This window comes from Sorex araneus, chromosome 2, assembly GCF_027595985.1.
Source record: "Sorex araneus isolate mSorAra2 chromosome 2, mSorAra2.pri, whole genome shotgun sequence".
Taxonomy (NCBI): Eukaryota; Metazoa; Chordata; class Mammalia; order Eulipotyphla; family Soricidae; genus Sorex; species Sorex araneus.
The window spans coordinates 33,783,799-33,799,626 of record NC_073303.1 but is presented as its reverse complement, the minus strand read 5'-3'; the positions used below and the strand labels follow the sequence as shown (position 1 = coordinate 33,799,626).

Below are 15,828 nucleotides of genomic sequence, written 5' to 3'. Positions count from 1 at the left end.
TGCATGCTACTCTGAGCACCAGTGGTTTCAATTCATGATGTTTAACTCAACTTTCCTAAGTATGTTCTTTAACTAAGCCCAAGAAACCTATCTGACTATAAGGATTTTAGATTAGCAGTAGAGGAGATGGAGGTTAGACATTTAAGAAGAATTTCCCAGTAATGACAGTTATGAGACTGTAGAAATAGGAGGAAGTTTAAACTATCTTTCTTTTCTTTCTTTTTCTTTCTTCCTTTTTGGGTCACACCTAGCGATGCACAGGGCTTACTCCTGGCTCTACACTCAAGAATTACTCCTGGCGGTGCTTGGGGGACCATATGGGATGCTGGGAATAGAATCCTGGTTGGCCACGTGCAAGGCAAATGCCCTATCTTTCTTCCCTTAAAAAAATTTTTTTGTTTGAACCACATTCAGCAGTGCTCAAACTTGGCCTCTGGGCTCAGGGATCACTCCCAGGGGTGTGAGGAAGTGCCTGAGAATTGAACCCCTGGTGGATCACATGCAAAGTAAACTCCTTACCCATTGCACTATCTCTTCATCCACTCTTTTATTTTTTAAAAAATAAGAAATAATACCTCCTCTCAGCTAAGAAACATGGTGTTAAAATAATCTTAAAAACTATATAGACAAATGCCCAAAAGTAGAGAGAGAGAATGGGGAATATTGTCTGCCATGGAGGCAGGGGGAGGGTGAGAAAGGGGGGGTATACCAGGGATATTGGTGGTGGGGAATGTGCACTGCTGGAGGGATGGGTGTTTGATCATTGTGTGATTGTAACCCAAACATGAAAGCTTGTAACTATCTCATGGTGATTCAATAAAATTTAAAAAAAAAACTATATGAACAGGGGTCAGAACAATAGTCCAGTGGGTAGAGCATTTGCCTTGCATATGGCCAACCCAGGTTTGATTCATAGCATCCTGTATGGTCCCTCAAGACCCACCAGGAGTGATCCCTGAGCACTGCCAGGTATGCCCCCCCCTCCCAAAGATTACTTGGACAGGTGCTGGAGAGATGGTACAGTAGGTAAGGTGCTTGTACTGACCCAGGTTCAATCCTGAGTCCCTGCCACCAGGAGTGGTCTCTGAACACCAAAAGGTACAGCTCCAAAACTAAAAAACAAACAAAAAGATGACTGGGACAAACCTCATCAAAAAGTCTAACAAGTTAGTGATCCCAACGGATTAAATCCTAGATGGCCTTTCAAAGGCTTCGAGGCAAAGGGAGTGGGGGAGGGAGACACAGTACCAGGCAGCCTCTGCTCCATAGCGCTGAGGGGGTGGGGGAGGCAAACCCTGGTCATCCCCTCCGTCTGTAGCCCTTTTGTGTAAGGACCCGGCAAGCATGACGTGGGTCTGTTCTTCCTAGAGCAGCTGCAGCAGGGCCGGCAGGAGGCAGGTCCAGGCAGCACAGCCCTCCCATAACCTACCCTCAGATTTTTTTCAGCAGGAGGAGACATGTACCCCAACCCCTCTGCTTAGCCTGACCCTGATGCAGGGACTCTTTGTCCACAGCAACTGTGGAGATGGCAAGTTGGGTGAGCTCCTCTCGGACCAGCTGTCTTCCTCCCCTCTTCCTCCTCCTCTTCCTCCTCCTCCTCCAGCTGTCTTTCAGCTCTGCAGGTAAGGTTTCATCTTTATTCCTGCTTTGGAGGACCCTGAGAAGTCTAGCTACCCCAGGCTCGCTCCCTTCAGTCTATCCTCAAATTACTAGGCAAGTTATCTTTTCCAAACACAGGAGTGTCAAGACTCCCCTTCTCAGAAGTTTCCTGAACCTCCCTATGACCTTCAGAATAGAGCCCAACAATTTTGGATCTCAAACTCAACAATATGAGCTTAAGTGAAGGCTTTCCTTGCACTAGTTATTTTCTACTGTTCCAGGTTTGGTTTCTAGAAATTTCTATCAATTGGGGATAGAGTAACAATCTCTTGAAACTGTTGCCAGGGTTCAGTGAATGATGCTTATAAACCATAACACATATTCCAAGAGGTTGAGTAGTACCTGTTTAGTGGTACTGTTTCATAGTAAATGTTGATAAGTATATGTCAGATTGCAGTATCTAGTCATGTCTAAGAGCTCTTTCCTAGTTAAAACTAAAAGCACACATCTCAGCTTGATATGTGTAGCTGCAAGGTAGAGAAGGTCACTAATAAGCTTTTTATAGAGGAGTCCTGTTTTCAAGTACAGGAGAAAAAATAAAAGAGACAGAAGGCATTTGCTCCAATTAGGGGATAATTTAATGGATAGAGAAGCCCATTCTACACACCTGCTTGAAAAGTCTTTGCAGATGTAATGAAGAAAACAGCTTTATCTTCTGGTAGCTCCAAGTTTTATTGAGGAAAAATATACCACAGGGAAAAAAGATTGAGAACATGTATGTACAGGGTATTTCTGGGTCTATAGTAAGGCTAAAGGTATAGGAGGAAAGCAGAAGGAAATAAAGCTACCTCCAGTGTAGAAAATTTTGGTGGGGAATTTGGGAAGTGAACAAGCACTGAGGGGTAAAAGGTGGTAACGGAATGATGAGTGCAAACCCTTTAAGGGGACATTAAGGATGAGTTCCACCAAATTCCATCAGAGTCCCCTGGGAGAAATAAGTGACAAGAGCTAGCCCACACGTAGGGTCTAGAGGTCAAGCAGCAGAATCAGAGATAGATACAGTTGGTAGAAAAGTGAGCAGTAACTATCAAGTTCAATGTACTATAGTATTCTTTTAAGACTAGATATGTATATATATTCCTTACTACATTAAAATATATTGTATATATTTTATATTTACCCCCTATTTTGCCTTGAAATGTCTTTATTTGCCAAGAAGAGTATCCCTGATCAAATTTATCAAATCCTATACAGTAAATATTTTTCAGGTGGTATATTCATGGTGAATATATAAATTGAACTTCTCCCTCTAGAAAGTGTTAGTCAAAGTTTCATTTAAAAGTTTACAATGAATATAAAGAAAAGAAGTAGGAAAGAAATCGAGTGCCTTCTTCCTTCCCTGTATTGGAACGTCCCTTTTCATAATAGACTTGTTTGTCAGTGTTCCCTCTGATACTCAGTATTTTGATATCTTGGACAGGACAGTTCAGAGTAATAGGACCAAAACACCCAATCCGAGCTGTTGTGGGGGATGAAGTGGAACTGCCATGTCGCATATCTCCTGGAAAGAATGCCTCAGGCATGGAGGTGGGTTGGTACCGACCCCCTTTCTCTAGGGTGGTTCATCTCTACCGAAATGGCAAGGATCAGGATGGAGAACAGGCACCTGAGTATCGTGGCCGGACAGAGTTGCTCAAAGAGGCCATTGGTGAAGGAAAGGTGACTCTCCGCCTACGGAATGTTAGACTCATCGATGAAGGAGGTTTCACTTGCTTCTTCAGAGATCATGCTTACCAAGAGGAGGCAGCCATGGAACTGAAAGTGGAAGGTAAGTAGCAGCATATAATACTAGGTATTATCTTTTGGGTGACCACGACCTCCCTTTAAGTTGTTATGTTTTGGGGAGGAGGGAAACTGGGGAAATTGGTGGCAGGAAATGTACACTGGTGAAGGGATGGGCATTGGAACATTGCATGATTAAAACTCAATCATGAACAACCTTGTCACTGTGTACACAGTGAATCAATTAAAACTAATTTTTAAGTCTCAAAGGGAGTTTTTTGGGGCCAGAGTAAGCTCTGAGCACAGCGATATGACCCAAAAAATCCAAAACAAAAAAGCAACAACCCAACTTTCCCGCAAGTCTTTGCCTCTATGATAGACTGCCTCTATGGTAGACTCTTTTCTTCATTCTCTCTTCCCTCCCTCCTCAACACCCCCTCCCTTTCTTTTTTCCCTTTTAGGCACTGTGGTTTACAACACTATTACTGAAAAGGTATCATGAGTATTACTTTACCTCTTCTCAGCATTCAGTTCTTGTCCAGAATGGTCAATTCCAACTATCACTGTCATAGTGGTCTCTTCTCTGTCCAAACTGCACTCCCTCCATACACGCACATATCTGTGGCAAGCTTCCTACCATGGACCAGTCTGCTGGCCCTCGTTTCTATTGTCTTCGGATAGTATTCTCACACTATGTGTTTTTTTCTTACATCTCACCAATGAGTACACTCATTCTATATCTGTACCTCTCCCTCTTACTCATTGGACTCAATATGATACACGTCTTGTCCATCTATGTACAGGAAAATTTCATGACTTAATTTTTCCTAACGACTGTGTAGTAGTCCGTTGTGTAGATGTACCAAAGTTTCTCTATCTATACATCTGTTCTTGGGCACTTGGGTTGTTTCCAGATTCTGGCTATTGTGAATAGCACTTCAGTGAACATGGAGTGCAATGGCTTTTCTGCATTGTGTATATTCCCAAGAGTGGTATTGCTGGGTCATATGGAATTTCACTTTCTACTCTTTTGAGGAATGTCTATATTGTTTTCCAAAAAGGAAAATACCAGAACTGGTTGTTCTTGTTTGTTTTGACATGTGCCAGTAATGATTGGTTATGTAAAACATTTTTTCATATGCCTTTTTTTTCTTTTTGGGTTACACCCGGCGATGCACAGGGGTTTCTCCTGGCTCTGCACTCAGGATTCACCCCTGGCAGTGCTCAGAGGACCATATGGGATGCTGGGAATCGAACCTGGGCTGGCCGCATGCAAGACCAATGCTCTACCCATTGTGCTATCGCTCCAGCCCTTCATATGCCTTTTTAAAAAATTAATATCCTTGAAATAGACCATTACAAAGTTGTTCATGATTGGGTTTCAGTCATACAATGATCCAACACCCACCCCTCCACCAGGGTATATTTCCCAACACCAATGCCCCCTGTTTCCCTCCCACCCACCCCCACCCCCAACGCCCCTTCCCCACAGCCTGCCTCTGTGGCAAGCACTTTTCTTTCGCCTCTCTCTCCTTGTGTGAATTATGATTTGTAATCCAGGTACTAAGAGGTCGCCGTGTTTTTTCAGGGTGTTGAGTGTTTTTATTGGGAAGGTAAGGCTGAAGCAGTTTTTTTAACTGGATGGCAGCTTTGGGATGTGGACGGATGTGGACGTGACTGCAGAGGCTTCTGGAAGTACAGGGAAGTGGGAGCTGGTGGGGGAAGAGCCCATCAAGACCCCAAGAAAGCCTGGAAATTTCTATCACAAAACCCTTATACCCACATTTTTAGCAGATTATACCTCAATGAGGTCTGTCCTGAGACAGTGGAGTACGACCGGGGGCATAGCAGAGATTTTGGGTTGTGGAATTCATGTGCCTTTGGACATTTGTATTTCTTCTTTGAGGAAGTTTCTGTTTCCATTTTTTGATGGAGTTGGATTTTTTTTTCTTATAAAGGTCTACCAATGCCTTTTATATCTTGGATATTAACCCTTTATCAGATAAGTGCTGGAATAACTTTTCCCGTTCCATGGGCTCTCTTTGTATCCTGGTCATGGTTTTCCTTTGAGGTACAGAAGCTTCTTAGTTTAATTAGTCCCATTTGTTTATCTTTGCTTCCACTGCTTGGTCAATTGTGTTTCATCCTTGAAGATGCCTTTAGCTTCAATGTCATGAAGAGTTCTGCCTACATATGTACCTTATGAGTATGTAGGTCTCATATCTAAGTCTTTAATCCATTTTAATTTGACTTTTGTGCATGGTGTTTAGAAAGAGGTCTGAGTTTACTTTTTCATATGTTCCCTTTGAAACTTTAATTATTCTCCCAGTTGAAAGGAAATCCTCAACCAAAACATCTCATTGCTAGAAATCAATGCCATAGAAATACTCACCTCAGTACATGAGAATTCATATGTTCGTGGGTGTTTGTTGAAAGACCCAAACTAGAAAAAATAATAAATGGAGGCAGAATAATACAAAATAATTAAGGTGCTAGAGAGATCATACAGCAGGTAAAGTGTTTGCCTTGCTCATGCACAACCCATGTTCAATTCCTGGTACCTATTATGGTCAGCAAGTCCTATCAGGAGAGGTCCCCGAGAGCAGATCCAGGAGTAAGTCCTGAGTATAGCTGGCTGTGACCTCAAAAAAAGAGATTTCCAATTATTTTCTGCTTCTCATGGAAATATGAATAACCAGAAAGTTAATCAAAGATCCTGAGCATGTGTTCCCTTTTTGTTTTGCTTTGAAATGTCTTTGTTTATTGGATCAATTAAGGAGAATTTTTCCTAACAAAATTTTATTACAATAAATATTTCTTAAGTGGTGTTTATCGTGGTTTGTCTGATGAGGAAGACTACTGAAATATATATATATATATTTAGTAGTCTAAGTGAATAATCAAGTAAAAACAAATATCTGCATACAATTATAGAAAGGATGAACTCAATATAATTTTGTTTATTTGGGGTGTGGTGTTGGGTCCCATCCAGAGCCATGCTCAGGACTTACTTTTGGCTCCCTGCCCCGGGACCATTACTGGTGATGCTTGAAGGACCTGATGAGGTGCAGGGGATCTAATAGGTATTGACTACATGAAAGCCAAGAGCCTTAACCCTTCTACTGTCTCTCCAGTGTTCACTATGCATTTTAACCACTTCCATTCTTACTCCAGAATTTTATTTTGATAAGTTTCTTGTGATGGCTGATTTTGAAATTTCTTTCTTTCTTTTTTTTTTCTTTTTTGGGTCACACCTGGCGATGCACAGGGGTTACTCCAGGCTTTGCACTCAGGAATTACTCCTGGTGGTGCTCGGGGGACCATATGGGATGCTGGGAATCAAACCCTTGTCAGCCGCATGCAAGGCAAACGCCCTACCCGCTGTGCTATCTCTCCCGCCCCTGATTTTGAAATTTCTTGTATGTTGTTTGCTTTTAACATCCCAGGACAAGATGTTAAAATACGCAGAAGGATATTAAGATGTGGATAAGGTGAAGTAGATAAAGGAGAAGGTTTGAAAGTTAATTACTATTGAATTGAAAGGCAGTTCAGAGGATTTGAGCCTCGGGTGACCTTGGGTGATTTTCTCTTCCCTCCTCAGCTAGAGCTCAAACACCACACTTCAAATGCGCAATGAGATTACTTTTTTTTTTAAATTTTATTTTATTAAATCATCGTGTGGAAGATTACAATGCTTTCGGGCTTAGGTCTCAGTTATACAATGCTGAAACAACCATCCCTTCACCAGTGCCCATATACCACCACCAAAAAAAAAAACAAAAAACCCACATAGTACATCTCCCATCCCGCCCCCCCACCCCCTACCTTGTAACTGATAAGTTTCATTTTACATTCTGTTTACTTTGGTTACATTCAATATTTCAACACAAACCTCACTATTGTTGTTAGGAGTACCCCACTAGATTCAGACCTATGTGAAGACAAATAAGGTCGTGCGGCCGCGGTAGCGGCCGTGCGGTTTTGAATTTCTGTACTTTAAAAAGAAGTCCAGGGAGATTTCTTCCAGATATTAGATAATTGCAGGCTTGAAAACCCAATCTGTGGTCGTCTTAATATGGCGGCCACCGCGCCCTTCATCCCCGGAGAGAAAGAGGCGCGAGAGAGAAATACCTTTCCCCTCCTGGGCGGGCACGGGGCCGAGGCTTAGTTCTCAGGCTGGAGACATTCTGCGAGGAGTTGCCCACGCCGAAAGAGGTTTTGCTGGGTCTGGATTCACGCTTGTGCAGCTGCGGAGAGGCCGCACATGCGTGCGGCCCCCCGAGATTACTTTTTTATTATGAAAAATAAATTTTATTTAATTATGTAAATAGCATACTCAATGTATGTATATTTATTTCTACATGCCACATTTCATTGCATGCTCTTCACAGATTTTATGTCAATCATTTTGTGCAAAAATGTGATTATTGGGGCTGGAGAGATAGCACAGCGGGTAGGGCATTTGCCTTGCATGCGGCCAACCCAGGTTCAAATCCCAGCATCCCATATGGTCCCCTGAGCACGGCCAAGGGTAATTCCTGAGTGCAGAGCCAGGAGTAACCCCTGTGCATCGCCAGGTGTGACCCAAAAAGCAAAAAAAAAAAAAAAGTGATTATTTTGTGACAAGACTTAAAAACCTGTGACAGTGTTACTGAAAAAATACAACATGATGATTGTGTAGTAGTAATAATGTATGGTGAAATATGGTACCTGTCTACTTAGCATCTATTTACTTAGCATCTATTTTTTTTTTTGGCATTTAACTTATTCACTGGGTATCTTAACACCACAAATGTACTTTAATCCTCTTGACCCCTGCCTCACTGCTTCTCATCTATCTTTTCTCCCCTGCCCCTTCACTCTATTTCTTTCCTTCTACTCCCTATATTCTGGGACCAAGGACGGTCTAGACATCCCCTCTTCAAACTATTGCCTTCCCTTATCCAGTTAGTCTAAATACCTCATATACGTGATGTCATCCTCTGTCCTTCATCTTCTGGCTTACTTCATTTAACATGTTACCTTCTAGTTCCATCCATGTTGTAACAAATTTCAAAATTTCATCATTTCTTACAGATACAAGGTATTCCATTGTGTATATATAGCACAACTTCATGATCCATTGATCTGTTGTTAAGGAATGATAGAGATAAATATCCAAACCACAGTGTCAACACTGAAATCATCAGACCCAAACTTTAATAGACAATGGGATCACTTTTGTATCTCCTTGCAACTTTGTTGCAGGGCCTGGGAAAGAAGATTACATAACATTACATAACAAAGCACCATTTCTAGAGGCAGATTACAGGAATATGAATATATTTTCTTCCTATAGGACTGAATGCTTTCCATTCAACTTTCGGTTTGCTTGTTGTTGAGCCACATCCTGCCAGGCTCAGGGTTTATTTCGGGTTGTGTTTAGGTATCATTCCTGGCCATGCTCTGGTGATTCATGGTACCAGGATCAGCACCTGGATTAACCCCTGTAGTATCCCTCTGAAACCCCACCCACCCTCATTAAACTCTTTTTATTGGTATATTTTTACCTATAAGGAAGTTCTCTCCAGCTTGCAGATTTTTCTCCTAATTCAGTAACTTGCTTGCTTAGTAACTGCCTTCTCCAGCATATCCCTTAAAAAAGAATAGGAAAGGAACTAAAAAGTGCCTCTGAGGAAAGTTTTCCTTGGAATTGGTTTCCACATCTCAACCTCCTTTAAAAGTGCTTTACATGGAACCAGAGCAAAAGTACAGCAGGTAGGGCATTTGCCTTGCACACAGCCACGTCTGGTCCTGTCCCTGGCACCCCATATGGTTCTCTGAGCACCACCAGAAGTAATTCCTTAGTGCAGAATCAGGAGTAAACCCTGAGCATTTCTGAGTGTGGATCCAGCACCCCCCACAAAACAAAACAAAAGTATTCTGCAAATGACATAGGGATCACCACTACCCCCACTTGCCCTCTCCCAAGCTGGGAAATAAATTTCAAATAACTCTGTACAGGTTTCCTCTATTATCCAAAAGTAAAATAGTAGATTTCAGTTTAAAGATTACTGAGACTAAATATGTATTTTATTCTTATTTATGTTCATGGCCCCATGAATTCCTATCCTTTTGTTATGGACCTACTTGAGGTTTATCTTAAATTATTTTTTTCCTTGGGATTAAAGAGATAGTACAGTGGGAAGAGTATTTGCCTTTCATGAGGTTGACCAGGATTCAATCCATATCCCCCAAATACCGTGAGGAGTAATTCCTGAGTGCAGAGCCAGGAATAACCTCTGAGCAATACTGGTTGTAGCTTAAAAATTTAAAAAATGAAAAATAAATAAATAAATACATTTTTGTGATGTCAGGGATCAAACCCAAGTCCTCCCACATACAAGGCAAGTGCTCTACCTCTGAGCTTCATCCCTGATCCCTTAAGTTGCTTTTTACTTTCTCTTAACTGTCCTTTCATCTTTTCTCTATTTCTGCTGCCAGTAAATTAGGTATTGTTATTCCTTAGCTCAGAATTTGTGTACCCACATGTCCATAAGAGCCAGAACTTTGTGCCTTAGCTACTTTTTTTAAAAGTAAAAACATTTTTATTTTATTTGAAGTAAAAAGAGGCTTTTGAGGGTAGAAAAGGGGTGGGGGAGGGAGAGAGAGTAATGAGCTCTAGAGAGAACGTGGGTTTCTCCAGAGGTGGAGTGATTCCCAACACACATCCCAGCATTAAGTATTAAAGTATGAAAGTACACACCTCAAAAGGGGAGACACAAGCAACACATACACTCGGGCACCACATTCAGCCATGACACATGGACAGAAGCAGCACATGGGCTTGGGCAGCATATGCACCTTAGCTGCTTTTCCAAAATGCTGTAAAGATTGCTCAAAATTCAACCTTGGCCTCTGCTATTATTTTTGTAATTTTTCAATTTTTCATAAAGTTATTCACACTAATTGATTACATTCAATATTTCATCACAATCCCACCACCATGACATCTTCCTACCATCATTATTTTGAATTTTCCCACCTCCACTCAAGCCTGCCTCACAGGCGGATGCTAATTTATTTTGTATTGCTTGTTATGAATGTGAGATGTCGTGTGGCCACAAAAGTGGCCGAGTGCTCCTGGAATTCTAAATTTTTTAATAAGTGGGGTCCAGAGACATCTCTGTAGTGCGTTGCTCTCCTCTGAGATTCATTTTTGAGTCTCTGGGTCATGGCCATTAATGCATTTATTTGGCACCTGGAGGTAGTTAGTTGGCGTGACTACCAGGACACCAGAAGGGTGGGGAGATTGGAGGAGGCAGCCGATTCCCGAGTCTGGGTTGGCTTCTGTTATTCTAAGTCACCAGCTCTTTCTGGGAATCTACTTTTCTTTTTAAATTTTTCTTGGCGTCACACCTGGCGATGCTCAGGGTTTACTCCTGGCTCTGCACTCAGGAATTATACCTGGTCGTGCTCAAGAGACTGTATGGGATGCTGGGGATCAAACTCATGCAAGGCAAATGCCCTAGCCGCTATACGATCTCACCAGTCCCTTCTGGACCTTTAACATTGGTGATATTATCTACTTACCCAATTTGTTGAACCTCTTACCCTGCACTGGGTTGAGGATATGCTGACTCTTTTTCAGATCTTTTCTACTGGATAAATCCTGCAGTGCTGGTTCTCATTGCGGTCTCACCTGTGCTCCTTCTGCAGATCACTGTGGGCCTTGTCTTCCTCTGCTTGCAGCACAGACTCAGAGGTAAAAGCAGGATGGATGACTTGGGAAACCTTCCTTGAAATAACCTGGCTCCTCAGAGCTTGGGCAGCTAACACAGAGTGACTTCTGGGCTCAGTAGTCTATAATGACTTTTACATCTACCTAATAATGTATAGAATAGGACTTGCTTTTCCTTATGAATTAGGATGGACACATGACGGCCTCATTTTACAGAGGAGGCACCTGAGGTTGGTCTAGTTCAGTGACTTACTCAAGCTGACAGTGTGTGAATGGCAGAGCCCAGGCCCAACCCAGCAGTTTCTGGCCCCAGCGCCAAGTCTAGCAGCAGCATGTAAGTGGGAGTGTGGACTTCAGAGTCATCCAGGTCTAGACTAGTACGGAGGTTAGACAAGCATTCTGCGAGTGAACATCTCTCATAAATGAATAGGGGTTAAAAAATTCTTTACTCCTTTCCCATTCAAGGCAGCTCAGGTCCTGATATTGGTGAAGTTAAGCCACATCTGGCTGGGCACACTCTGTATTCAGGGATCATTCCTTGCAGTGCTCAGGGAACCATACGGTGTAAGGAATCAAACTGGACAAGTTCCATAGCCTCTATACTACTTCTTGGTGTATGTACTTGACTGAGGAGGCAATAGGGAGAAGCTACCACCTGTGGGATTATGACCGAGTGCCTCTATGTCAGAAACCGCCCAGGCACAACAACACAGTGCCACTATTAATTCACAGATAGTTGGTTCCCTCCTCCCTCCACCCCCCTTTTAGCAGAAAGCCACTCCCTCTCAGGAATCAGGATGCTGCTGGAAAGGCAGGTGCCCCTCACCTGTCATACATCACAGGTTCATGGGGAAACTGGTGCTAAACCATTTGTAGATGACCTGACCTGGGCCAGGGTTTCAAACTCAGCAGAGCAGCTCCGTCGCTGCCATCTATTGAAATCAGCCCTTGACAGGAGTTTGAAAATAATAATAATAATAATAATAATAATAAAAGATTAAAAGCAAACAAAACACCCAAACCCTCTATACTAGCTCTCTGGAGCTTCTCTTTTGTGTCGGTGGCTCTCTACCTTCTCCCTACCAAGCGTTCTTCTACTTCTCACACGGGGAAAAACATCCTTCCGTTCCCATGGCTAAGTAAAAAGAACCTGGTGGATGGAGTGTTCCAACAGTCTGGACCTGAATTCAGCTCAGACACTGACTTAAAGACTCCAAGTCGCAATTGTCTGCTGTTTGAAATAGAGATTACACAACCTCCCTCCTACTTTGTGAAGAGGTCAGTGTTGTGTAAAGTGTCTAGTAATATTCCAGTCATTAAGTAGCTAAATGTATTGTTCACTCATTGAGATGGGAAGTGACTTTTAAATTTGCAGTGACAAACCAGCAGGGCGGAGTGGAACCGCAAACTGAGAACCTGAGAACTGTCAACTGTGGAGCTAAGAGCCAGGGTAGGAAATCACATCTTAGTTTAGAGTTGTTTACTAAGGTTTTCCACATTCTTTATCCCAAAATTTAATTCAGGCAATACCAGGGGGAAAATCTGAATGCTTGGGTTCAAATCTAGTGATTTCCCAATTGACTAAGGATGTCTGCAGACTACTGGGAAACATTCTGCACAAAGGCCCAGAGTTTTTGATGTTGAAAGGGCCCAATTCTAGTGCCCAAACAGTAACTAAAGATGTTGCTTATTTCTGTTTCAGGAAAACTTCGAGCAGAGATAGGTAAGTTCCAGGCACCGTCCCTTACACATACCTCTTGCTTTGTTCCATTCCTGTTTCATGGCATTACTGCTGGTCATTTTCTTTAGACTATCTCTGCTGTACCAATGCCCTCTGTTCCCTTCAGATGAGAACCTCATGTTTTTTGGGTTTTTTTTTTTACAACCTGTCAAAATTTGTAGATACTTTCATTCTCCTTGTCGTCTGTCGGGCAGAAGTAAAACCCTATTACTTTCCTTCCTGCTCTGATCTCATTTAGAACTACTATTTTGATTGAATAACAAAGGCACAGAGAAGAGTTTCCTCTGAGTGCTCTAAATCTCTGTGCTCAAGGTATCACTCCTGGTGAGTTTCAGGTGCCCAGAACAAAACCTGGGTAGCCTAGTGCAAAGCAAGTGTCCTACCCACCATACTATCTCTCCGGCCTCTTACTAAGTCTCTGCTCTTTTTATTAATTAAAAATATTGCTTTTATTAAAAATACCATGATTTACAAAGTTGTTCATTATACAGTTGTTTCAGGCATTTAGCATTCCAACACCACCAGTATGACCCAAGTCTCTATTTTTTTCAGAGAATCTCCACCGAACTTTTGGTAAGTGCTGGATTATCTGTAACCCCAGGTCAGCTTGGTATTGCATTCAGTCTGGTCTGTCACCTGCAGAACAGACTGGTGGCTCCTGATTATAGCAATTGCAGACATTAGCACATTTCTTTCAGGAATTACAATAGAGGCAAACATATCCTTTGACATAAAGTTGGTTTAGTTGGGGAGGTGATTATGTGTTAATTGAATAAAAGTATCTTTATATGGGTTGAGGTCATAATAAATACATATCAAATAATTGTTAATCAATTCAGGGAAGGCTCCAAGTCCCACTAGAATATTGGGCCCTCAATTTTATGTGGTTTCCATCCTTTTTATTGCACATTACCCAGTACCAAAGGTCAATGCCTAAAATCAAAGAGCTTCCAAATATCTAGTGAATGGATATTGCAGAAAGATTAAGATTCCATGTCAGACCACAAGTGCCTTTTTCTCAGTGACCTTTCCGTCCTTTTCTCCTGGAGGCTATAGTGTTCCTGGCACCCAGCTTAGGAGAGCTCCATCCTAACACTGACATTAGCAATGTATACTTAACCCCCAACATACACACATACCCCAGTGTTTGCATTTTAAGAGGAGAAATTACGGGTCTTCTTTTTGTAGTTTTGTGCCAAACCTATCAGTGCTTGGAGGCTACTCCAAGTTCAGTGTGTGTGGGGTTACTCCTGGTGGTGCTTGGGATCAAACCCAGGCTTCCTGCACTCCAGGACGATGGTGCTACACATTGGTTATACCCCTGGCTTGGTCTGAATTCTTTTGTGCCATCCCTTGGCGAGTATAGGGAAGTCAAATGGACCCTTCCCAACTCCCACCAGTTCTGGTGGTCAACAGTAAATAAACACGCAAGGCACAGGCTCAGAGTCACATCCTAACTGCAAAAAAAAAAAAAAAAAAGTTATTAGACATAAGACAGAAATGCCTACCATCATTATATTAAATTACCAAAACAAAAACTAATTTGTGATGTTTTAAGATGCTTTTTGTTTGGGGACCACATCTGATGGTGCTTGGGGCGAATCCTGGCTCTGTGCTTAAGGGGACTTGTAGAGCCAGGTTTTGAGGCCCTATGCCCCTGTAAAACACACTCAGTCTGTTGAACATCTCTCCAGCTCTGTTTTGTTAAACAGATATTTAACAAAAATATACTAAATAACATACTGAACTAATGATGCCATTTCAAGACTCTGATAAATACTTTGAAATCTGTGCAACTTATTAGTTAGTGAAAATAAAGATGTATTGTTATTCTCACAAGAGTTCACCAACTTCCTGGATCCTATACATGGTCCCTTTTAGTATCCATAGACAACAGACTAAGAAATTCAATAAGGAAAAGGGTGGTCGGGGTATACGGAAAACACATGTTAATGCTGTTTACTCTGTGGTGAATGATTCAGATCCCCACTTCCTGAGGGTGCCCTGTTGGAAGATATTCCTGTTCGTAATTGTGCCAGTACTTGGACCCATCGTTGCCTTGATCATCTGCTACAATTGGCTGCATCGAAGACTTGCAGGTGCAGTGGCAGGGAAACAGAACATGAAGGACCAAGTCAGCCGTGAATAGGAAAGCAAAAGGATGAAGCCAGGGGGTCAAGATTCTGAGATCCAGAGTTTCCTGCCTCTTCTCCCCATGGCCAACTTCAGGACAGAAGTTCCTCAGACACTTCCATCCTAAGATTTGTGGGGTACCTTAGTGGAAGAGGGGTGGTTAAACTGTACTACACAGGAAGGATGTGGGGAGGGAGCTAGTGACCTTCTATTTATCAACTATCTGTTTCTCTTATTTTCAGGGCAATTTCTTGAAGAGCTAAGTAAGTAACTCTCTCCCTTTTGCTAAATAAACAGTGGCTTTAAATATGAGACTAATAATAAAAATTTAAAATGCAGCAAGAGAAGGAGCTGGTTTGGATACTGAGGACTCATAATCCCAGAATAAAGGAGGGTCAGGAAGGCATGGGTGTAGGGAGGACTCAGATCTGCAGTCGGCTAGAGACAAGCCAGAGCTGTGCTTCAACTCCAGTAAAAATTACTGAGGCAGACAGAGACAAGATGAGCCCAAAAGCTATTCATTTCCTGGTTTAATGGTTTCACAATAGAAACTATTGATAGATTGTTCCCATTTTTTTTCCCTTTTAGGAAATCCCTTCTGAATGATGTTGCGACTTGTATGGGATGAAGAGCCTGGCTGGTTCAAAGATAGTTTCTTGGGGATGTTCCGTCAATGAGCTGCATACTTACCTCTTCACCATAGCGACATTCCAATATGTACTTCCAGGAATGATCTGAATTCTGAATAAGATTGATTTCTGTCATCTACCTTTTCTTACCCTTTTCCCTGGCTCCTTTCTCCCCACATCTTTCCACTCTTTTCCAAATCTTCACGTGAAAATGTTCTCAGGCT

General features: G+C 42.2%; 1 protein-coding gene across 1 annotated transcript; it reads left to right on the top strand.

Annotated features, from left to right (window-relative positions):
• Positions 1–1,379: 1,379 nt before the first annotated feature.
• On the top strand, positions 1,380–15,726 carry MOG (myelin oligodendrocyte glycoprotein). The gene is made up of 8 exons (XM_004619646.2): positions 1,380–1,622; positions 3,080–3,427; positions 11,012–11,125; positions 12,804–12,824; positions 13,395–13,415; positions 14,825–14,941; positions 15,218–15,238; positions 15,564–15,726. The coding sequence occupies exons 1-8, from the start codon at positions 1,526–1,528 to the stop codon at positions 15,575–15,577; spliced, it is 753 nt and encodes a 250-aa protein (XP_004619703.1). The 5' UTR covers positions 1,380–1,525; the 3' UTR covers positions 15,578–15,726.
• Positions 15,727–15,828: the final 102 nt, after the last annotated feature.

Excerpts from the sequence above, each read along its gene's own strand:
- MOG (XM_004619646.2), top strand. The coding sequence starts at position 1,526 with ATGGCAAGTTGGGTGAGCTCCTCTCGGACCAGCTGTCTTCCTCCCCTC. Across the intron at positions 1,623-3,079 it reads GCTGTCTTTCAGCTCTGCAG|GACAGTTCAGAGTAATAGGA; the intron begins GTAAGGTTTCAT and ends TATCTTGGACAG. Across the intron at positions 12,825-13,394 it reads AAAACTTCGAGCAGAGATAG|AGAATCTCCACCGAACTTTT; the intron begins GTAAGTTCCAGG and ends TATTTTTTTCAG.